The sequence below is a fragment of the Xenopus laevis genome, chromosome 5L (assembly GCF_017654675.1).
Source record: "Xenopus laevis strain J_2021 chromosome 5L, Xenopus_laevis_v10.1, whole genome shotgun sequence".
NCBI lineage: Eukaryota > Metazoa > Chordata > Amphibia > Anura > Pipidae > Xenopus > Xenopus laevis.
In genome coordinates, this window is record NC_054379.1 from 35,986,392 (window position 1) to 36,012,308 (window position 25,917).

Sequence of the window (25,917 nt, forward strand, 5' to 3'; positions counted from 1 at the left end):
ATTTCAGTCACATGACTCACTGAAATTTGTGTATTATAATAAATAAAGTACCCCCAGTTGTAAAATATGAAGATATTAGAAGTTACTTATGAGTTCCTTCGGCCTCGTGTTTTTATATGGTCATGAAACTCCTCGGTAACTTATGATATCCTTATATTTTACAAGAGGGGGTACTTTATTCACTATATTCTGTACTCAGGGCTAAAGATTGAGATATTAGAGAATGATTTGGGGGCTCAGGGATTGAGTTGAGGGAAGTTGTTCAGCAGTGAGAGAGAATGATGGGGGAAAGGGAAGAAGAATGAATGGGAAGAGGAAGGAGAGAGAGTGTGTGTGTGTCCCATTGGTAGGTAGATAGATAATTGCAAGTGATAAAGAGAGAGAAGTGATAAAGCTAGAGAAAGACAGACATGAGGGGTTAAACGCATTCTAGTGTAGCGCTTTCATTACCCACTGACTGTGAGTTTGACTGTGAGTTTGACTGTGTTGAAAGTAGAACATGAAACGCTGTGTCCATTATATAATATCCTCTCTCTCCCCTCACCTCACGGGCGGCTTTGGGCACGGTCACGACACACGAGGTGACTGCAAGTTCAATAGGGGTGAAAGAGGTGCTCGTCCCTCCGCCCCCCGAGTTCTGCCAGTGGATGAGTCTGGAAAGCTACACCCGCTCCTCACATTCACGCTCAGGGGGCGGAGTTAACGCGCTACATGATGCCCACCGGACGCTTCTCCCTGTCATTCCTCGCAGCTGCAGGTTGGAGATAGGACAGTCCGGTGTGTGCGCTTTAGCCACCGAGCCCGCACAGCTCATATATACAGCGATTCTGCATTGTAGTGAGAAGAGGATGGAACGTGACGGGGTCGCAGATCTTCTGCAAATAATCCTCACGGTGTTGGCGACAGTGTGGCAGGGTAAGTGCCCCCCGGGCTATGCCATTACGCATGCGCACGGGCAATTGAGCTTGGGTGATAGACTTTAGCGCCATTTCAATGTGTGAAATTTCTGTGTAGCGAGTATCGTCTGCAGGCACTGCCGCTACTGAGCCCCGCGGGTGGCTGATGTGCGACAAGGTGCGACGTGCAGCTCTAAGCGATAAGATCCAGTCTCCATCAGCAATAGGAGGGTCGGGTTGGCGGGACGATCGTGTAGGTGTGTGTAGTCACGCTGGAGACGCGGGACAGGATACTAGAATTGGATGGCGGCTCTCACTGCTGGGAGTGCTGGCACGGAAGCTACCAAAGTAACGCGCTCATGGGGGGAGGGAGGTGCAGGATTTACAAGTTCGCCTGTAAGTCAGGTGTCACTTGCTCAGGCAAATCCCCCCCCATTTCACTGAGCTCCCTGCACCCCACACACTAAAACCCTATTATCCTTCCTAGCCACTTCACTTCCCATCATCAAAAATAACGTGTCTATTGTTCTTATTCATGTTTAATAACCGGGGATTGTTTTTAGATGCACTAGAGATAAAATAGGCGTATAGATGTGCATGCTGGGAGATGTTGTGTGGCTGCTCTCCTGCCTGCTACTAAGTGATACAAGCGCATTGTGTATTGCTGCTCCTGGGAACTATAATGGGAAACTGTCTGCCACCATATATCTTTTTCCTACAACTTTTATTTTATTTCACTGATGTAGTCAAGTGGATAAAACCTGCCGCAAAATGCGAGTGTGAAACATTTACTACAGTATTTCTCAGATAATCTAATTATTCTGAGTATGGCAGGGTATAACATGTATGTGATAATATATATATATATATACAGTAGAACCCCCATATTATATTTTTGAGGGAACCAGAAATAAAAGGTGTAAAATCCAGGAAAATGTAAAATCAGGGGAATGGATTATGCATAATATATAGGTGGGAACACAAAACAATGTAAAATGAGGGAAAACTTAAAATCAGGAGATGTAAAATTGAGGTTCCACTGTAATATAAATATATATATTCTTATTTATTTGTTCAGAGCGATCATCACTCTGAGGATTACATACAAAAAAATTAATACTCACTCAAACTTGTCCAATAAAACCATACTCTTTTTACTTTCACAGTGAATTCCCACAGTGTTTCTCAGCTATCTAATTATTATCGCAGGGTATAACATGCATGTGATCATATATATATATACACAGTAGAACCCCTATTTTACGTTTTTCAGGGAACCAGGAATAATAGATGTAAAATCCAGGAAAATGTAAAATCAGGGGAATGGATTATGCATAATATATAGGTGGGAACACAAAACAATGTAAAATGAGGGAAAACTCTAATTTTGTTCAGAGCGATCATCACTCTGAGGATTACATACAAAAAAATGAATACACACTCAAACTCGTCCAATAAAACCATACTCTTTTTACTTTCACTACAAATTCCCACAGTGTTTCTCAGCTATCTAACTATTCTGAGTATCGCAGGGTATAGCAGGTATGTGAGATATATATATATATATATATATGAGATACAGTAGAACCCCCACTTTACATTTTTCAGCAGAGCAGAAAACAATGATGTAAAATCCAGGAAAATGTAAAATCAGGGAAATGTATCATGCATAATATATAGGTGGGACCACAAAACAGCAATGTTAAATGAGGGAAAACTTAAAATCAGGGGACGTAAAATTGAGGTTCAACTGTATAAATTCTTATTTATTTGTTCAGGGGGAGTAGTCCGATCATCACTCTGAGGATTACATACAAATAAATGAATACACACTCAAACTCATCGTATATAACAATAGTCCATGTTACCATATTTTAACTGTCACAACTAATTCCCACAACAATATATATATATTTTTTTTTACAGCTGACAGTGATCCATTTATCATAAAGGGAATTATTTACTGTATCTGATAGTAAATGTTATTTTGAATTCTACTTCACACAGCGTCATGTTAGAGAACAAAGCAAATAAACGTATCCCTTTAATTATCGTGCAACTCAGTACTTTCCATTTATTTCTCTAAAATTTAGTTTTTAAAAATGATTGTTTCATTTTTTTTCCAAACGTGTCCAGTCTATGACAGGGAAGGAAGGGGGCAGCCTGAAGGGAGACATTTTGGGAGACTGTTCTCTCTCTACTTCTGGATCTCAGCTGGAACGCCCATTAGTAAGATCTGGGGCAAATACTGATGTGCTGTACTAGAGATTCTCTGGATTGTGGTTGAATGGCTGATACAGACATTAATTCATTTATCTGTAACTTTGTTATGAGCTAAGGGGAAGTCTGTCTTCCTTAGTTGCTACATTTCAGAGCAGCATTAAATAACAGCTACAAATGTAACAATTGCTGTGTATAAAAAAACTTGAATAAACATCCAGGATCATGTATCAATGAATGCATCACATTTTTACAGATTACTGAACTGGTGTCCTGGTTTTCTGAGATGGTACGGGGAACAAGAAAAGGGAAAAAATAAACGAACCGATTGTTAAAATCAATTGTTACATTTTAGAATAGAAAACAGAAATCAACTGAAAAAAGCATTATGTGTGCTGTTTAAAAAGGTAAAGGTGAACTTTTTGTTGCCCGTGCATGACTACAGACTATAGAAATTTATCTTCTTCATATATATATATTGCCTATAGTTTATTGAGTGCTGACAACTACCAGTTCCACCACCACCACACACAATTATCAGTTATCTGTGAGTCAACTGAGATTTCAAACTCCCTACACATCTTTGATGTCACCATCAAATAATAGCATTATTGCATCCACAATTGTAAGGGGGGCGGGGTAAGAATGAACAAATAAATGGAATGTCAACCCAAAAAAAAACATTGGAACATTGTTTAAAAAGTAACAACCATGAGTTAAGCAAATGCTTCCTTCAATAGCAAATATTTTTTACAAATAACTTTATGGGGGTTATTTATCAAAGTCCGAATTGGTCTAATTTTTTTTTTTGAAAAAAAAACCAGACCAAATACGCACAGGTTTTTTGGGATTATTTATTATTACACTTTCACAAAAATTTTGTTTGCAAGAAAAAAACGTGAAAAATCTGATTTTCTTTTATCCGGTTTTCACCCGAAATGTTGCCTGAAAACTTCGGGGTATTGCCAAAAACCCAGCACACATCAAAAAATCATTAGGACTTCTCCCATTGCCTTATATGCTACCTCGACAGGTCTGAGATGCCGGATTTTCAGATTTGGGCTTTTCCATCCTCAGGGTTTAATAAATTCCGAAAAATTCGTGATTTTATTAAAAGTCCAATTTAATGTAAAAAAAATCATGAATTTTTCGCATTTGGAGTTTAGTAAATAACCCCCTAAAACTACTGAAAATTTGTAATACATGTATATTGTAAAGTTGCTTGGAATTATGTTTTTTTTTATTGGGGAAATGTATTTTTTAAATGTATCAAAGCATTTCTATAGCTGAATTCCATTGTTTCATTGAGCATACATTTTGCAAGGCTGCAGAATTTGGGAACCAATTCATAATATCTATGGAAAAAAGTGAGCTTTGCATTAATTTAAATGCTTTGCAAGTCTATGTGGTAAAATGTTTTCACATTATTTCGATTGCTAATCAATACTGGAAAAGATTTGTAAATTGGAACATTTGTTTTGCTAACAGTAACCATATTTTTCACTCAATCCCCCAAGCAATCATTTGTAATCTTGCCCTCAGTGTCAAAGTATTTTTTGCCAGTACATGTATTTACAGCTAAATGCAGAATTGCTGTGAAGCTTGAAGCTTTTTCTGCATTTTTATAGATTTGCAATATATTTCACAGCAGAGTGATATTAGAGTAGAACTGACCATAGCATTTATTTATCTTGTACATCTGTTGATTGGTATGGGAAAATGAGCTATAGTGTAACCAACAGCACCTTAATACCCCTCTGAATTGTGTCTGTATGTTACCCTCCCATTTAGACTGTAAGCCCTACGGGGTAGGGTCCTCTAGCCTTTTGTTTCCTTGACACTGAGCACTTAATCTGTATTGTAATTATATTTTTTATATTTATGTGAATTGTATTTCTAATAATGCACTTATTGTTACTTTTTATTTCAATGACCCCTTGTTTGTTACTACTAATTTATTGTTTTGCTGTACAGTGCTTTGCCCTCAAGGAGCGCTTTACAAATAAAAATATACATACATACATACATACATACATAGTGTCTCTGATAAGAGCCAAAAAAGCTGTCAAGGCGTGTAGGAATTTGAAGTACAACATGTGAAGCGTTTCACACAAGAAAAAAAGTATATATTGTAGTGTTGAGCAGCATTAAAACTGCAGAGATGAATATACAATATCATAGGACATTTCACAGGCTGTTTAAATCCAACATTGTGATATAATTAAGGAGGTTTGTATTGCATCTGGCATGCCAGGGTCAAGAGGAATCTCCACTATCGATACCAATAAACATTTACTAGCAATAGAAACAAGATTATATCAGTCAATTGAAACTGAAGGGAATGTTGTGCCTTTACCAGTGTGTGGTCATTTCTTTATCTTAGTGTAGTGGCACAGGGGTATCATGCCACCTGTTACTCATACCTCAGAGAACCATAATAACTGCATTGTATCGCCGAATCATGTGCATGGACATAGTGCCTGAACTTGAGCTTTATGTTCCCAGCATTGACTAAACAGAAATGTTGACTCTAGTGCAATAAAAAAGAGAGTTTGGACTAGATCTAATCTAATGACCTGCTACAAAAAAAAGGGCTTCTGATATTTGCAGAGAGGCACACAATTATATAAATGCATCTGGATGAATGTCATTCTCCGGGAAAAACACTTTTTGAAGTATGAGTAAACAATATGTGAATGTACAAATCTAAGCACTTTTGTAATTTACATTGTTTGATTCCAAGATATAAAAGGATACATGTACTGTTAATAAGAATTACTTTTGTTACAACAGCGCCACCTGCTGATCAGTTTCTGACCAGTTTGACCACCAAGTAGTCAAGGAAGTTGTCAAGAGGAAGAAAGAGGCTGCTCTGATGTCCTTCCAGTTAGGAAAAAAACAGAAACCTTTCTCAAATCTTTCCTACCAGAAGATTATCAGAGCAACCTCTTTCTTTCTCCTGACAACTTCCTTGACTGCTTGGTGGTCAGAATGGACCGAACGTGACCAGCTGGTGGAGTTGTTTTAAAGTAGACCTGTCATCCAGACATACAAATCTGTATAAGTCCTTTTCAAATTAAACATGAAATCCATTTTTTAGTTATTAAAGCATTCATAGCTGTTGTAAATGCATTGAAAAATCTCAGCTGTCAATCAAATATTGCATGCCCCTCCTCTATGCCTTAGGCATAGAGGCGGGGCAAGCAATTACTTTCACATTCCATTCAGCACTTCCTACATGTCGCTGCTCTCCACACATTCCCCCGTTCTCTTAACCATTTAATTGTGTAGCCAGGGCATGGAGATGGACATCAGGTCCCCCATTCTGGTGCACAAACAAGATTCTGAGATGATGCAAGGCTTGTCTTAATAACAGTGTCCACAAAATGGCTCCTGTCTGCTTTCTATAATTATGAGTCCCCAGATTAAAATAATTTATACAGTGTAATAAAATAGGATTTGGAATAATTGTTTAGGGTGACGGGTCCCCTTTAACAAAATTCATTCATGTTAAAGGACCAGTAACATCAAATTTTGTTATATTAGTGTGTGTATGTATATATATATATATATATATATATATATATATATATATATATATCATTTTTGTTATATTAGTATATCACAAAAAAAACCCTACAAAGACTAATTAAACTTTAAAATAACACAGCCTTTATTAAGAAATAACTTACTGAAACTCCGCTTGTGCTCCTCTACAGAAAAGGCGATCCAACTATCCATCGTGCGGCGCTCAATTTCTCCTCCCTGCCTTCCTTATGGGAGATAACCAGGGAGTAGAAATTGAGCACTGCACAATCGATTGTTGCCTTTCTGAAGAGGATCGCAATCAGAGTTTTGTTAAGTTATTTCTTAAAGGCTGTGCGATTTTAAAGTTCAATTGGTGTTTTTTTTTCCGTGGTATACTAACAAATTGCGTTAAAAGATTTTTGATGTTACTAGTCCTTTAACAGTACACGTATCCCTTAATATCTTTATATAGTAAAAAAAATTGTAAATGTACACTGCACCCTCATCAGTTTTACATTCACTTATTTTAAAGGTTTACTTATCCTTTGAGAGGTTGTGGGAGTTGCTTCTGCTTTTAAAAAGAACCGCCATGATTTAAAAGCCTTTATTTCTTGTTTTTATTTTTTCATTGAAAACTTTGCCACTGGGATACACCAATGTCACGCACCAAACAAAAGCAAAACAATTCTGGGAATATTGGTACACAACCATGCAAGTCATGTATACAATTGTGATTTCTATATCTGTTCTGTTATTTTGCTGTAAGGTAGCATTTTATATAAATAACACAGTGTATAATTTGCCATAATATCCATCCAGCCCACTGGGAGATTCAATGATAGGAAGGCTTGACCGACAGTCTACGAGTGGTATTTATCTCTGAGGAGATCATTTCTATATTTGAAAGATGCTTGATTAATTATAAAGACTACGGTCATGCTGCTTGTATTTTAAGGATGGCATTTTCACCTCTGGAGAAGTATGGTGGTTTCCATACATATAAACATACGGTACATACTAAATAAAATTGTGCAGCCTGTAAACCTGTCTACTCAACCAATCAGATTTCAGCATTCCAAATGCAACAAAAAGTGAACATTCCCTTATCCGGGGGGTAGTCAATGATTATTTTTTGTTAGTAAAAATGTAGTATTTAATGGTATCAGAAAACAACTCGGCAGTTTATTGTAGCAAAGGAGAAAACATATATCTAGGGGAATTTAAGGGTATATGCAAATGCTATGCCTGTCAGTGTGTACATAACATGGGGTGGATGGGAACAGGAAGGCCTCTTCTCAGCTGCCGTAGATAAGACACCAGAAAAAATTCTAAGCGTGCCACTGGCCTTTGACAATACTGTGTAGCCTTGTGTTACTGTTGCGATAATCTTATCTATATCGTTTGAGAAAGAGCCATTGCTACTCTGCTACTGCTACTATGATTTCAATAAATAGCTAATAGTAACTGAATAGTGATATATATATATATATATATATATATATATATATATATATATATATATATATATATAAAACACAAGAGCCATGAATAACCTGCAAACCGTGCTTAATGATGTCAGCAGTTATAATTGGAGCTAAGTGATGTCATTGCTGTCTCGTGACTTCACAGCCTTTGGCACCTTCTGGGTGCACTTTTGTATGTTTTATATGCTGTGTTATACTTAGGTTTGTATCAGGGGCATAACTACAGAGGAAGCAGAGGGGCCCAACAGGTATAGGGTCTCCATGAGAGCCTAATTCGAATACAATTTCAAAATATATTGGTAAAACAGGTCAACCTCTAGGCATTTTGGGGGCCTGAAAAAATAATTTGCTGTGGGGCCCAGTAATATCTAGTTATGCCACTGGTTTGTATGATTTATTTATGACAAAGATATAATATTCACATAAGACATGCCACTAGAAATGATTTCCTTGTAACATGGGGTTACTATTCTTTATTCATCGTATATTATGTATCTGTGGGAAGAGATTCATTGAGTGATCAGTGACAAAGTTTGCAAGAGATGCTGCACAGGCTAGAGGCTATGGGGCATTTACATCTTTATTGTTAATTGTAAACTAATGGGAAATATGAAAATAAATATAAATTTTGTATAATGAATGAAAATGTTCTAAGCTATGTTTCAATCTACTTTAATTTATACTGTTTGATGAATTTTAAAATTTTATTTGTAAATATAATTATTGTTTAAGCAATATGTCTATTCTGCTATTCCCTACATTCATTGTTGTGACTGTATATATCAGTGATCCCCAACCAGTAGCTTGTGAGCAACATGTTGCTCTCCAACCCCTTGTATGTTGATCTCAGTTGCCTTGAAGCAGGTGCTTATTTTTGTATTCCGGGCTTGGAGGCAAGTTTTGGTTGTATAAAAACTAGGGTTGCACCGAATCCAGGATTTGGTTTGGGATTTGGCCGAACCGAATCCTAATTTGCGTAAGAAAATTAGGGGGCGGAAAGGGAAATCGCGTGACTTTTTGTCACAAAACAAGGAAGTATAAAATGTTTTTCCCTTCCCACCCCTAATTTGCATATGCAAATACGGTTCCGTATTCGGCCGAATCATTCGTGATGGATTCGAGGGTTTCAGCCGAATCCTAAATAGTGGATTCGGGGCATCCCTAATAAAAACCAGGTGCACTGCCAAACAGAGTCTCAATGTAGGTTGACAATCCACATAGGGGCTACTAAATGGCCAATCACAGCCCTTATTTGGCACCCCAAGAACATTTTTCACGCTAATGTTGCTCCCCAACTCCTTTTACTTCTGAATGTTGCTCACGGGTTCAAAAGGTTGGGGATCCCTGGTATATATATAATTGGAACTATATACTATAGTAATATGCAGTTTTCTTTTAGCTGAGACTCTCATCCTATCAAGGTGCAGAGCTCAGGACCCTATGTGTTATTTGTGCCTGAATGGGCTTCTGCTTGCACAGTCTGAATGGAATGGGAATTAAATCCATACTTTTCTAATTAGAGTACAGGTCATGAGAAGCTCAGCTTGGTTCTGCACTTTTTGTCTCTGGTTGAAGCAGAATTGTGTGGGTTTTGAGGGATTTCGTGAATGCTACATCTTTTCATGGGGCACATTGTGTATGTGTGACAATCCATGATCTGTGCAGGTTTTATGTATTATGTTTTGTATGTTTAACCTCATGTTTCAAAAAGTGCAAGAAAAGGGGCAAGGATTGCAGACTGCATGGGTGGGATTTGGGCATTACTAGGTGTTTTCAGATATATTCTATTTGGAGACGGTTTTTTAATGGACCCTATTTTGCTTAGTTGCCCCCCGTTAACCTTGTGATTTTTAGTTGTGGCATTTGGCAGGGTATCTATCCCATCTAGCAGTATGACAGTATCACTTTATTGTTGGGTATGAAACAACCATTCATATGCTGCAGCCTTTCTTCCTCTCAGCAGTTAAACAAGGATGTATGCACCTTATAGAATAAATAGCAGCAGCAGTAGTCAGCACTGGAGCATTTTCCATCTGATATCTGCAACATGCCAGTATTTATCCCACAGGGGGCGCTCTTCATGCTGCCATATTGCAGAGGTCAGCTGGAAAGTGCTCCAGTGCTGGCAGACGGAGCTAGGTAGGCTAGGTACCATTAATGGGCAATCCGTGCAAGCCAGCTGCACTCTCTTTACTAGCTGTGTCACTCATTTCTCAGGTTGTCTGGGATCTAACACTCAGGTTGTCTTTGCTGTTGTCAGGTTCTGGGTCGGGGGTGTGGGATTAACCAACGGAACTCAGTTGGTAGTGCCCAGCATGATTTCATGAAATCTGGCATGGGGGAGGCGTTATGGATTTGCTGTAATTGGCATGGGGGAGGAGTTATGGCTTTGCAGTAATTGGCATGGGGGAGGAGTTATGGATTTGCAGTAATTGGCATGGGGGAGGAGTTATGGCTTTGCAGTAGTTGGTATGGGGGAGGAGTTATGGCTTTGCAGTAATTGACATGGGGAGGAGTTATGGATTTGCAGTAATTGGCAAGTGGGAGGAGTTATGGATTTGCAGTAATTGGCATGGGGGAGGAGTTATGGATTTGCAGTAATTGGCATGGGGAGGAGTTATGGATTTGCAGTAATTGGCATGGGGAGGAGTTATGGATTTGCAGTAATTGGCTTGGGGGAGGAGTTATGGCTTTGCAGTAATTGGCATAGGGGAGGAGTTATGGATTTGCAGTAATTGGCAAGTGAGAGGAGTTATGGCTTTTTGCAGTAATTGGCAAGTGGGAGGAGTTTTGGATTTGCAGTAATTGGCATGGGGGAGGAGTTATGGCTTTGCAGTAATTGGCAAGTGGGAGGAGTTATGGCTTTGCAGTAATTGGCAAGTGGGAGGAGTTATGGATTTGCAGTAATTGCCAAGTGGGAGGAGTTATGGATTTGCAGTAATTGCCAAGTGGGAGGGGTTATGGATTTGCTGTAATTGGCAAGTGGGAGGGGTTATGGATTTGCAGTAATTGGCATAGGGGAGGCGTTATGGATTTGCAGTAATGTCTTGGCTGCAGTGTTGCACGTGTCACACCGTACAGCAGGTTGTTCCTGGCTATCTGTCCTCTTACCTAATCAAAGGCTTGCTTTCCTGGAGCGTGGGTTGCCAGACACACCGTATTCTGTCTCTATCTACATGTAAACAGATCTATCTATACACGGGTCTATGTTCGTGTTTTACTTATAGACCTGTGGAAGTTGCGCTTCCGCTATAGGCCTGTAGGGGGAGCGCTAATGCCGGCTCAGGAAAAAAGTCTCGGGTACCAATATCAAATAAGGTAGTCAGTGCCCCACTCCTTTAGGTCACGCAGCAGACACCGTGACGTCAGTGTGACGGGTCCGTTTCTGGGTACAGGTCAAGCGAGGATCCAAATATTTCCTGCTCCCAGTCCTAGTTTACTGGGTGGAAGGCCGATGAGTCTCCGTTCTCCCGCTCGCCCTTCAGCCTATTTTGGCGCAGCCCTGCACGTGACCTCGCATCAAGACTGGCGCGAGCCTTCCCTGCCGCCGGGCGGGAGGGGGAAAAAAAACCCTGTAAACAATCTACTCGCGCTGTCTGTGTGTATGGGGAGGGCGGGGCGGTGATTATACTGGCCAATTAAAAGCTACAGGGCGTGGTCTAAGTAACAGGACGCTTGCTTTCAGCTGGTTTGTCTTTCACCCCGGTTAGTCTTCCGTAGGCTGGTGGAGAGAGAGCTTGTGTTGTGCTCGCCGGGATTGCTCTTTGTGTAAAGTCCTTGTTGACATTTAGCCGGTCACGACGCTGCCCCCTTTGCTTGACGCTGTACTACGTTATTTCCAATTGTGGAGCTCTGGTTTGTGAGGAGGAGGAGGAGGAGCAGCGATGAAGAATTCCAAGCTGTGAATGTAAGTGCTGCTGCTTTTGTGTCAGACAGTTTCTCTATAGTGTTAGTAACTTCAGCCCGTGTCTCGGGGAATGCTGGGAGTTGTAGTCTGGTGGCCAGTTCTTTCTGACTGTCACATAGAAGCACTATTGGCATTTTATACAACTCATTTCTGTGGGGCTGATAAACAGTCTGAACTTCAATTCTGTGTCTATTACTGACCTCTTTACACAAGTGCTCTATGCCAGCCTCTCTCACCACATCTCCCACAATCCTCCAGTCTGGGGGGGGGGTAGTAAACAACAGACTGGCCATTTGTGTAGTATTCAGGAAGTGGCATTTTAAATAATATGGGGAATATTCTGTTTAAGACATGAAGAGTAAAGCCACCAGCAGATCCATTGCCGTACACTGATAAAGCCTAGCAGGCATGCTCATTGTGTGCACTGGGAGCTCTGCGAGGGATATTCAGGATTTGAATCCCTGTGTGAGTGTTCGCGTAGGCACAAGCATTTGTTTGCAAACAAGCCTGGCGTCACAGTCACTAGAGGGACCCATCATGCCTTCTCTTTATCTATCCCTGCGCTTCATTCGTTTCACAGGAAAGCTTTCTCCCCATGTAGCCACCAGAGAAAGGGACAGCACAAAACCTAGATGGGGTTTCTGCCCAATTAAAACCAAGCCTGTAGCACCAATTCTAGGCATCTACATACAGAGCTTGGGAACGTATATCTGAGATGTCACTTGTCAGATTTAGGATATTCAATGTCCAACTGGATGACTTTCAATTCCGTTTAATATGTCGTTTTACAAATGGACTTAAAAAGTAGTCACGGCTTTTAAAATTAAAATCAAATCTCTCTTAACATCGTAAGTTAGGTTGAAAAAAGACACACGTCCATCAAGTTCAACCTTTTAACTTTTTTTTAATCTGCCTGCTAGTTGATCCAGAGGAAGGTAAACAAACCCATCTGAAGCCTCTCCAATTTGCCTCAGAGGGGGAAAAAATTCCTTCCTGACTCAGACCAGTCCCTGGATCAACTTGTACTATGAGCTATCTTCCATAACCCTGTATTCCCTCACTTGCTAGAAAGCCATCCAACCCCTTCTTAAAGCTATCTAATGTATCAGCCTGTACCACTGATTCAGAGAGAGAATTCCATATCTTTACAGCTCTCACAGATTATTTTGAGCAATTTTGTTATACAGGTGCTAAAAAAAACCCCAAAACAAACTAACTGGCCCTAGTTATGGTTCCTGCTGTTCCCCATACAGTCCGTGCCCTGTAGTAGGAGACAGAGACTGTGTTTTTGTGTCCCTGCATCAGTGAACTTGACTATAAAAATCTTGCCGACAGTATTCTGGGCTGCTCTAACAGGATATTATTCTCAATCTGTAAACCACAGATGAGTTTTTCTAACTGCAAATTATGTGTTCTGGTTTAGACTGACCACTAATAAATAATGCAATAAAATAGTTTATTATACATGGAAAAGTCTGCACTTTTCTTCCAGAGGCTATTGTATGCCCCCTCTTGCACTAAAAGCTTAAAAAAAAAGCTTCCTTCCCCCCATATAAAGAGCAAAACAAACTTCTCTGCACTACTATAAACCTATTGTGACGCACTTACAACTTTGTGGCCATTGCCAAACCTCTTCCCAGACTTGCTACGCTCAGCATTTTCCAAAGAGAACAATAGGACTGGGACAGGGAGCCCTGCCAGCCAGCTCCGCCAGAGAATCAGTGCAGTCCCTACAAGCAGCACTTGCTTCCAGCCTCTCTCCTGTAATGACCTGGAAAATGAGCCTGTAAAATACTTCATGACAGCTGAGACAAGTCTTTTAAGGGGAAAGGCAGACGCCACCTTGGGAATTTTCAAGGGGAGGAGAACTGGCAAGCAAAACATAACAATTATCACACTGCTGAAAGGAAAGGGTGTTATACAAGATAAAAGCTATGTATTTTAACGGGGCAGGATTCTTGACATTATGCTAAATGTCTGACTGCCTCCAAGTAAGATGACATTGTGATGTCTGCTGTACATAATGTTGCTTGTCAAGTAATGATATACAGTAGCACATTGTGTGTACCACTGGAGTAATTTAATATCTGAGCGTGTCCTTGTGTAGTTCTCACTACCTCATTATACCCATACAAACCAGCCTGCCACTAGACATGGCCAGACATGTTAACAAGGAAGAGCATTTGGGGATAGCCTACAAACAGAAGTCCTTCTCTCTCTCTTGTCTCAGTTTCCCTTTAAGTTGAGGCAATACCAGTGATCATTTCATTAGATACCCCTGCTGTTATTTAGATTGGCGTGCCAAAAAATAAAAACCTGTGACGGGACTGTACAAGTGTTACAATTATGGCTTTGTTAGTTCCAGCTAATGACACCCTTCTTCAAATTTACTAGTGTGAGAGCCCTGGGGCATGTGAGGAATTGGTACTGGCCTAGTACATGGGTACAGATTCTCTTAATCTCATTCTAATTATGGCTGCTGTTGTTATTTTGATTACCGTACAGAAATATATAGTGGTTTCTTTTGTGTCTTTCATATATACAGTACATGTAACATGTTTTGAACTTGAATTTTAACATGGCTATGGTATTTTAGAGCTAGGTTCATAGCCACAAATGTCCCGGGGACAGGGTTTGTAAAGTGAAAATCTGTAGGTTTGGTTGTTTAAATACTTCTGTAACATGTAAATGGCTGTATAATGCTACTGATCACGGCACCACAATATGAGTCCGTTTCTGAGATTTGCCTTATCTTTTTTTAGTTGCTCACACTCCAGATCTGCTGGGTTCTGAACCCTTATGAGGATTGTTGCCTCATCTGCAAAAGCTTTCACTAGTAGCAAGATGATATTATTACACTTTTGTGGTTTCAGATGACTAAAACTGACTATATAAACGTGCAGTCAGTGTTTCGAGTATGTCATCTTGTCCACCGCAAATATATATATTTTATTCAAAAGGTGATGTCCCTGGCCTGCAAGTTAAATTACTATGAAAAAAAAAGGGAATGCTCAAATGTTACACATCATTGATTCTAGGCCTCAGAAATCCCTTTAATAAATACTGCTTTACTTGGAAGATCCTTGATAAAACATGTTTTTTATCAGTTTTCTCTACTGCTGAACCCCTTTGCTGATGATTGGTAGCCTGGATTGTAGATAGATCACTCTTCCTGTCCCCCTAGTTTACTAGACTGCCCTAGTATTGCAAAGCGATCCAAAGAAGTACAGTGGTCATGTTACAATTGACTTTTGTAGTGGTCAGGTAGCTCAACATGCCCTTTTGTTTAATTACAGAGATAAACATACCAAATGGCCAAACAACCGTCGGTCTTGAGTCCGGAGTGTAATAGTGGTGAAGGTGGCCAGTTACAATCAACAAGCAGACGACATTCTCATCGTCCTCGCAGAAGAGGGGCCCCCACCTCTCTTAGCAGTCCTTTTCAAGGTAATCAATCAGATGAGGGTGGGAGCTCCTCAGCCAGCACTCCTTGGGGTCCTACTTTATCGCCTTATAGCCCCAGTTCCTTTGTCAACAGATCACCCCATTGCATGCTGGTAAGAGGATCATCACTTGTCTCCAAAACCTCAAGTGGCTATTTTACATTCGAAGGGAGTCCTGGGCCTGTGAGCTGTGATAAATCAACTCAAACACCAAGCCCTCCTTGTCAGGCATTTAATCACCTCCTTTCTGCAATGGGTAAGCAGTATTTGCTTTCCGGTACTTTTTTTTTTTTATCTCCATAACTATAAATTGTGACAAACATTATTTCACATCTGTCTTCAAATCTGTTTTGGAGGCCTGGTTAATATACTATGATATGGGTCACTGCAGTGGTACAGTTTTGCACCTAGCAACCAATTAGACATTTAACTTTTAGCAGTGCGATCAAAACAAAAAGCTATGCATACTGTATACTCTTTAAAATGTATATATAAAAAAAAAAAGACAAAAAGCAAAATGCTGATCGGTTGCTATTGGCAACTGACCACTCGAGTGTGTTGGTGCTTCTCCTCATTCTATACCAATATGTAGATGTGGAGGCTTTCTAAAGGTTTGCATAGTCAGTACTGTGTTATATGGGAGATGTGGAACCTTCTATGTCCATTCGCTTTAACCACAATGCTACCTCTTCCTATATACTGCTAAGTGAGGTCTGAAGTGGCTCACAGTGAAACATTTATTGACATAGGAATTCTTAAAGGGATACTGTCATGGGAAAACATGTTTGTGTTTTTTTTCAAATGCATCAGATTTTAGTGCTGCTCCAGCTGACTTTAGCACTGAAATCCTTTTTTCAAAAGAGCAAACTGATTTTTTTTTATATCTAATTTTGAAATCTGATACGGAACTAGACATATTGTGAGTTTCTCAGGTGCTCTTGTCATGTGACTTTTGCTCTGATAAACTTCAGTCACTCTTTACTGCTGTACTGCAAGTTTGAGTGATCTCACCCTCCACCCCTGCGGACTAACAACAGAACAATGGGAAGGTAACCAACACAAGATAACAGCTCCCTGGTAGATATACAAACAGCACTCAATAGTGAAAAATCCAGGTCCCACTGAGACACCTTCAGTTACATTGAGTAGGAGAAACAACAGCCTGCCAGAAAGCAGTTCCACTCTAAAGTGCTGGCTCTTTCTGAAAGTACATGACCAGGCAAAATGACGCAAGATATCTGCCTACACACCAAATATTACAACTAAATGACAGAATCCCTTTAAATCTTTAATCCCACAGAGACCTCCTTCTTCCTCTTTCTGAAAGTACATGACCAGGCAAAATGACGTGAGATATCTGCCTACACACCAAATATTACAACTAAATGACAGAATCCCTTTAAATCTTTAATCCCGCAGAGACCTCCTTCTTCCAATGCCAGTGACTGCACCATCTTTGTTTCTTAAATCCCTTAAATCTCGGGGAGGTTGTCTCTATTGTTTTTCAGTTGGTAACCAGTGCGCCACTGTGGCGTTGGAAATGGGTTGTACTGGCAGCCCAGGCAATATTTGCTTTCTGTCTTATTTGGGATAAAAATCAGACTTACTGGTTGACCTTTTAAAGGAAAAAAAGTCAATCCACATTCCTCCCCATCCTAATTAGACTGCTCCTCTGCATCTGTGATTGTAGCTGCTTCTTAAAGGGGTTGTAATCCTTTAAATGAACTTCTAGTATGATGTTGAGAGTGACCTTCTGAGGCAATTTGGAATATGAATAGGTGAGGGCCTGAATAGAAAATGATTAATAAATATGTGATACAAAGTAGCAATAACTAATGCATTTGTAGCCTTACAGTGCATTAGCCCATTTGAAGAATGACAAAGAAGAAGGCAAATAATTAAAAAAACTATTGAAATGGGAAAAGTTGCTTAGCGTTGGCCATTCCATAACATACTAAAAGTCTGCTTAAAGGGCATGTAAAGCCTAAAATAGAATAAGGCTAGAAATGCTGTATTTTGTATATTAAATATAAACATGAACTTACTGCACCACAAGTCTAATCAAACAAATAATTTATGCTTTGTTAAACATCTTTGCAAGACTAAGACACGTGCACATGCTCAGTGTGGTCTGGGCTGCTTAGGGATATTGGAGATAGGTTTCTTTTTCAAAAAAGAAAGTAAACATGGGATTTTATTTTTTACCTTTACATGCCCTTTAAAGGTGAACTACCCCTTTAAGCTTACAAGTGGCACATGTGGATTCATGATGATGATCTGCTGGCACCGAGGGGCAATGCCAAGAGTACTGGAGTGCATTTTCAGAGTTAATAAATATTAATAGTAAATCCGGTTTAAAGGAGAACTAAAGCTTAACCAAAGAAGTAGCTAGACATGTTGCACATTATGTTCTGAGCTTTTGCTCCAGCCCAAGGCAACCACAGCCCTTTAGCAGTAAAGATCTGTGTCTCCAAAGATGCCCCAGTAGCTCCTCATCTTATTTTCTGCTGATTCACTGCACATGCTCTGTGCTGCTGTCGCTTACTGAGCTTAGGGACCCACTCACAATATACAGTACACATAGAATAGAAATGTCACAATATAAGGCTGATTAGTAATTAATACAGATAATTATTACATGGCAGCACAGAAACCAGTGCAACTAGCATCAGAAATCGATAATCAGCCCTGTATCATCAGCTTATATTACAGGCCAACCTCATTTTCTGCTGGATAATTTGAGACGACCCCTAAGCTTAGCTTCTCAACAGCCCCTGTGACAGGTTTGAAGTCCTGGATCATTGCTGCTATTGAGAAGCCGAAACTGTAGGCTGATGCAATAAGTTCAGTATATAAAATATTGCATTTTTAGCCATATTCATTTTTAGGGTTTAAAAGCCCTCTAAACATTTGTAATGTGCTTATGATATGTGTATGTCTTAGTCTGTATGCACAACTGCCTCAAACTCTGTGTATAAACTGTAGAACAACAGACATGTTTTGGCGTATATGATCTTCCTGTTAGAGAACTGTTTTGTAGCCGTATGCAGTGTTAAGTTGCCTGTGATGTAACAGCCTGTGCAATGTAAACAGTAATTGAGACTGTCTACAGTGCCATGAGCTGTCATTGCTTTCTTTCTATGGAGCTGAATACTGTTTCACACACGTTTCTGGGATTCTTTTGATATTTACATCTGTAAGTTGTTTTTGGTTACCTAGTTTTGCTATGCTGTCATGTAGGCTTTTTTTTTTTTTTTTTTTTAAAAAAAAAAATGTTCTATCTATTGTGTAACAACCCATGTGCTTATCTATTTCCACTCACTCTCTAGAAATATACCGGTTGACACCTGATTCGGTTGCTACATAGGAAAACATTGGTTCAATCTTCGTTTATTTTGAGTATTTAGGACAGCAAATGAGTTTTCACCCCAATGTTTCTCCACAAATGACCATTATTTAGGGCTTTTAAGTGTATCTTAAAAAAACACGAACGTTTTCTCCTCAAAAATCTCAACTCTATCTGGTGTTTGGACAGGGCCTCTCAGCCACTGTTTAAGCCAGAAAGAGAGGCTGCTGTATATTTAATGGGCTTTGGAAATCTAGAAAACAGCCTGTACAGTGAAGTTGTGCATGCTTTCTTAAAGGAATTCTAACACCAAAAAATGAAAGCGTTTTAAAGTAATGAAAATATAATCTGCACTGCACTGGTAAAACTGGTGTGTTTGCTTTAGAAAGACTACTATAGTTCATATAAAAATCTCCTGTGTAGCCATGGAGGCAGCCATTCCAAGCTGAAAAAGGAGAAAAGGCACAGGATACACATCAGATAACAGATGAGCTCTGTAGTATTCAATGGGATTCTTCAGAACTAATCTGTTCTCTACTGTGTGTCCTGTGTTAAAATAGCTGCCCCATGGCTAAACAGCAGCTGTTTTATAGAAACTATAGTAGTGTTTCTGTAGCATAAAACATCCGTTTTATCAGTGGAGGGCAACAGTACATTATAATGTCATTTAATTTTTTTGGTGTTACTGTTCCTTTAAGAGGACCACAGCACTTGGAATGGCACCAACCCTCCCCCCCATTATTTATTTTATACCACCTGGGGTAGATGGTTTGCATGAGTGCATGATGATTGAGATTGATGGATATATACATCCATTCGTATTGGGCACTTATAGAAGATTTTGTCTTAACTAACAAGTAGGGAGTTAAAGTTTGCAGCAGCTGGAAGCCTACATGGGTGACATCCTTATTTTGAAAATAGATCCAAGATCCAGCTGGATTAGCTGTGCCCTTTCTGGCACTGAATACTATAAATGAATTTCACTTGGTTTAATGTATGGGAATTCAGGCAGCTTCCACAGTGTCTCCTAAATGATAACACTGATTTACAACCATGTGTACCTCCCCTGACAAGCTGGTGTCCTCATCTCTAGACTGGAGCTGTGGTTACAGCTGTGCATTGTTGAGTGAAATGTGCCCCTGAAAAATAACTGCTTATAGGACATAGTAATCATACCCTTCAGTCTCTTGCGCAACGCCTTTATATGTTTACATTGCTCTTGCAGTTTCTAGGACTTTAAGGAACGGTAAAAATTGGATGAGTCTGATTTAGCGTAGCACATAGCTGGCCAAATTGGGCAAAGATCCACTTGTTTGGTGACCTTTTAAAACAAGTGGATCTTTTTTGGTATGGTCTGTTTCGGGGGAAGTATTTTTCCTGCAGAGCCTGGAATCTAAGATTAGCTTGAATTTGCATTGCCTACTTGTTTTCTTTTCTGGCAAGTGTGGCTAAGAACATTTGGCTTGTTTGATGTTGCAGATGGCACCAAAAGATGTTCTCTGCTACATTAAGACTTCACGTTTTACTCTGCAACAAAAGTGTATGTGCTAACTTTGCACTATGCAACACAAGCCTTGATCAGTGCTGCTCTTTGCACAAAGCCCCACCTAATCTACTTTTATGCAATTAAATATTTTACATTGCATTTAGTATCCATTGGGTTTACAGGCTGAATGGATAAATATTGTGGTAGTATGGCGATGCTAAAACAGACCAACCAAATACAGTAGAACCCCTGTTTTACGTTTTTCAGGGGACCAGAAAAAAATGGTGTAAAATCGGGGAAATGTATTATGCATAATATATAGGTGGGACCACAAAACAACAATGTAAAATGAGGGAAAACGTAAAATCAGGGGATGTAAAATTGAGTTTCAACTGTATAGGCATCAAAGGGATCATTCACCTTTGAGTTAACGTTTAGTATGATGTAGAGTAATATATAAGGGTCGAACTGAAAATTTGAATTCTATTTTTCGTAAAAAAAAATTTTTTGGTTGAAACTCTCAAATTTTAATTGTGAATTATTCAAACTCGATTTGAGTTTTAATTCGAATTTCAAGATTTATCATACTCTGGCCCTTTAAGAACTCAAATTTGACTATTCGCCACCTAAAACCTGCTGAATTACTGTATAAGTCAATGGGAGACATCCAGGGATCAATTTGGTGATGTTTGTAGCCTGACATTCAAATCGAGTTTTTTAAAATTTGAATCAAGATTTTATAATTCTAATTCAATTAGAGTTTTCAGGTTGTTTAAATTCGTTCGAGTTTAAAAAATTCGATGTTATTAATAGACTTAGATGGAAGCTGCTCCCATCTTTTTGCTTGTGTGAATAACAATACATTTGTAGCTTTACAGAGCATTATTAAGAAATAATGAAGAACAATTGAAAGTTGCTTAGAATGGGCGGTCCTATAACATACTTGAAATTGTGGGAATTTACATGTGATTCATAGAAGTACTTTCACCACAACCTATTCATGCTCTATATGTCTATGCCTATGGGGGAGGGAAGGTAGTTTGGGTTGTATGTTTGGGTTAAAAAAAAGGTAATTTGTGAGTGTTTTAAGCAGTTAGTAACACCCCAACAAAAGCAAGGGAAAGCTATGCTGCACTTCCATAATTCCATATTTAAAATCACTTCTTTAAAACAAAGTATTTAAACAGAATTCACTGCCTCTTAATAATTTGCTGTTCCTTTTTTTTTTTTTTTTAATTATTTTCCTTAAATTGGCAACACAGTCAATCTACATGTGCTTGTACCTATTGTGCTGTTTAAACTTTTGCCTTCTATTTGTCTGATATAGAGGAAGGAAGAGGCTGCATCAAGTCTGTGATGCCAGAGATGCTAACTGAATTGTCACTAGAGACCTGTTTATTGGCTTACATTTTAGAAGTGAACAAGCATTATTTAAAAAAAAAAAAAAGGTTGTATGCAATAAAAATACATTTATATTAATTACATTGCAATATGACTCTTTATTCAGTTTGATCACACCAATTGGCAAGTGTTTGAACAATGCCTCTGACATGATCAAACTGTGTGTAGTAAAAGGCATCCAGAAAGGGGATTCGATACACCAACCCTGTCCTGCAATACAGACAACACACACACTTCTTCATATTCCTGGTGCTATAAAATCACAAGGTGCTCAAATAGTAATGATATAAAGGGGTTAGTAGTACCCCAAGTCTGATGTGATTCAGAGGCCTATTTATTAAAGGAGAAGGAAAAGTTAAAACTAAGTAAGCCTTATCAGAAAGGTCCACCTAAATAGACCGGTAAACCCTCAAAATTGTACTGCTCTGAGTCCTCTGCCAAAAGAAACACTGCATTTCTTTCCTTCTATTGTGTACACATGGGTTTCTGTATCAGACTTCCTACCTTCAGCTTAGACCTTGCCCCAGGCGTGAGCATGCTCAGTTTGCTCCCCCCCACTTCTCTGCTGTAATCTCAGCCCAGAGTTATAAGTGAGCAGGGAAACTCAGGCAGGAAGTGATGTCAGACCAAGCTAATTTGGCAGCTGCTATTCTAAACAAATAGAGAGCGTCAAGAGCTTTTTACTCCGGTATGGTAAAACATTCTACAGAATAAATATAGCATTCTACCTTGCACTATTGCAGCTAATCTATCAGCAATAAAATGCCTCTGTGGCTTTCCTTCTCCTTTAAAGGTCGAATCTTAGTGGTATAAGAGCTTTTTGAAACCACAATCCAACTCTATTTCTCTACAATCACGAATGCTCTGAAAGTTATTAAAAGATTCAAATATAATAAGTAAAAACGGATTTAAGTGCATTTAAAAAAAAAATCTCTAAAAATGTGTGTTTTAAAATTTTTTTTTTTTTTTGAATAATTACTAGCAAAAAAAAATACATAAGCCTCTAAAAGTCTAGAAGGCTGAAAAACATCCAATAGGATCATCGCTACCTTTACTTGGCAAAGTTTAATTTCATTATGTTTACAATTTTTTTAAAAACTTGAATTTTTAGATAAAAAACAAGATTCAGGGGAAAAAATTAATCCAAATCCTAGGAAATAGGCCCCAAAGTGTTCTTACTACCAGTGGAGAAATTGCAGATCCGCTACAATCTGCACAAGTGTGCATTTTCAGGCTGTAATTGGCCATCGGATCAAATTGGCATTTTTTTTGTTCTAATGGCAGAGAAAACGTAATTTGTGACACAATCCCACACGGAGCTACTCTGAACTCCTAGGCACAAAGAAAATTTTGCTACTTTTGAAAAGTAACTCAATGTCAACTGCTGGGCAATTCGGTCTGAACATCCCCTAGTTATTGAGCCTGCATTAGCAATTAAGGGATCTATACAGCCGCAAAGTGGAACAGTTAACTATCGTCACTGGGGCGGCAGTTTACAACAGCCTATAAAATACCTGAGCAACCCAAGCAATTTGGCAGTACCTAGAATTCTGAATAATTGATATACCTTTCCTTTTAAATGCTTGTTTACTTCTAAAACAGATGACGTAGATCTATTAGGAAGAGCCTGTACCTGCCACTAATCTGCACAGCGTATAAGTAATAGATCAAACTGTGAACAATACCATTTTCTTAGCTTAATTCAGTCATGTGACAGCTGCAATGTCACTTTTTGCACCATTTGGAATTTTACCTTTGATTACAGAGGGGTCATTTATCTTTAAATTCACTTTTAGTATGCTGTAGAGTGATATTCTGAGACAATTTGCAATTGGTTTTAATTTTTTATTTGTGGTTTTTGAGTTATGTAGCTTTTTTTTTTTTTATTCATCAACTGTCCAGTTTGCAATTTCTGCAGTCTGGTTGCTAGTGTCCAAATTAACCTAGCAACCAAGCATTGATTTATATAAGCGGCTAGAATAGGAAATGACCTGAATAGAAAGATGAGTAATAAAAAGTAGCAATAACAATAAATGTGTAGCCTTACAGAGTTTTTGTTTTTTTTAATGTGGTCAGTGACCCCCATTTGAAAGCTGAAGAGAGTCAGAAGAAGAAGGCAAATAATTCAAAAACTAAAGGAAAAATTAAGGACAATTGAAAAGTTGCTTAGAATTAGCCATTCTATAACACATACCTCCCAACTGTCCCGTTTTTAGAGGGACAGTCCCTCTTTTGACAGCTCGACCCGCAGTCCCTCGTTTGTACTGGAAAGTCACGTTTTTTTTCTTCACTGAGCAGCCAGTAAAAGAAGTTTCTAACTTAATTGGCTTTTGCCAATATAAGATACTTTTGTAACAATTTCTAGATAAGCAAATAAGTAATTGTAACAAGATAAGATAATAGGTCCCTTGGGAAAAGTTAGACTCACAGCTTAAAGGGCAATTCACCTTCATTAGCAAAACTGTAATAACTGGAGGGAAAAACACAGAAATATGTTCAAACTTTCATAACCTGCCTAATTTTGTAAAATGAACATGGTAATTAAGGGGTGTGGCCACACAAATGGGCGTGGTCAAAACACTTTTTTGTCCCTCTTTTTATTTCCAAAATGTTGGGAGGTGTGTATATCATATTTAAAGGTGAACCACCCTTTAATAGCTACCGGAATAACTTGGTAGACTGAGATCTTAGGGTGTGAAACCTCTGATTTTTGGGTCCATTTTAGTAGCTCCTTTTGTAGTCTGCTAAAGCATATGGTGTAGCAATATAACGGGTACAAAGTTTATTCCAGGTTTAGTAACCCACAGTAGATGAGCAGCTCGTAACCTTGACTTACCTGCTGTTTGACACATTTGATTGGTTGCTGTAGGTTACTAGACTTGAAACAAACTTTGCACCTGTTATTGCATTAGCCCCCCTTTAATGATGAAAAAGTACTAATGGGTATTTGGGTTCCTATACGGGTCAGAAGAGTTCATGGTGAATAGCACTACACTTGTTCAGATTTGGGAGCAGGCTGGGAAGGGAGTTACGGCTGCTGGCAGCTCTTCGTGAAGATTTATGACTTGCGGTGGTGCTTTTCCAACAGCTGTTTTTAAGCAAGTTCTCTGAATTTATAGAACTGCCTGGACTTGTCACGCACACGTGCAGCAAGAAAAGAAACCCTTCCGAGCTCTTGTTACCCACCCATGCCAAGGAAATGTATTCAGATAGACTTAACTTGAATTTCCTTGCTAACTCCCAAAATTGACTGTGAGCAGAGGAAGCTCAGACTGAGGAGACTCCAGAGTCCTTTAACTGCCAGAGATCCCTGTAGTTCATGAGCTGGTTAAAATGAACTGTATGCACAGCCTGTGTTTTTCTGGCACCAAGAAATCTAAAAATGTAAAAGGTGCTCGGCTTGGATTGAATTTCACTATCCTGCACTGTTCCAACACTTGCAAAATAGTCTCATTAAAGGGTCACAATCACATCATTAGCACACCTCGTTTTCCAGAGCTTACATTGGGCTGCCCAGGGTGTCTCCCTATCACCCACTATAAATGACGGGTTTGAATTGAATAATCTTGATTAAAGGGGAAATCAACAAGTTATCTGAGGTTACAGTTTGAAAGGATGTTTTTATTTATAGACATCATCGGTGATGTTGCCAGTAGCCACTAATCAGCAATTAGATTTGAACATTCAACTACAAGCAAGAAAACAAAAGCAAAGATCTTATTGGTTGCTATGGGCAACATCACCTGCAATGTTTGTCTCCGATATTAATAAAAATGGCCCTTGTTGTTACCAATACTTTTTGTTGCTCCTGTTTCTATAGAGGTCCTATCCTATGAATCATCCACTCTGACTTCCAAACCTTACAGTGTTGCAATTGGATAGTGGTCAAACCTGGAAAGCTGCAGAAAAAGATATATAATTCTAAAACCACCAGTTACAAATTATCTCAAAATATCACTATCTATATCACACAAAAATGTAACTTTATTAAACTACTTTTTAAGGGTGAGACCTGAGAAGGCCGCTTCCTTCATATAGACATCATTTGGTTGGTTGAGACTACAGACCTTTAATCAGAATAATCCATAAACTGGCCATACATATAAAGAGATTGAATACTTATACACGGCACTTGAAACACAACATAGAAAGTCCTGAACAGTGCAAAGTTAAAGGACCAGTAACAAAAAAAAGGTTTCTATACTA

General features: G+C 39.0%; 1 protein-coding gene and 1 long non-coding RNA gene across 17 annotated transcripts in view; one reads left to right on the plus strand and one right to left on the minus strand.

The window, feature by feature from the left end:
- The window catches only part of LOC108716608, a 442,310-nt gene that overhangs the window by 15,027 nt on the left and 401,366 nt on the right, over positions 1 to 25,917 (minus strand). The window lies entirely within an intron of this gene.
- The window catches only part of bcl2l11.L (BCL2 like 11 L homeolog), an 88,118-nt gene continuing 62,373 nt past the window's right edge, over positions 173 to 25,917 (plus strand). Inside the window, exons 1-3 of one of the 10 annotated variants that reach the window (XM_041562321.1) lie at positions 10,331 to 12,035; positions 15,332 to 15,734; positions 21,638 to 22,111. In XM_041562321.1, coding sequence (XP_041418255.1) covers positions 15,347 to 15,734; positions 21,638 to 21,789 — 540 coding nt within the window. In that variant the 5' untranslated portion in view covers positions 10,331 to 12,035; positions 15,332 to 15,346 and the 3' untranslated portion in view covers positions 21,790 to 22,111. 10 annotated transcript variants of the gene reach the window in all.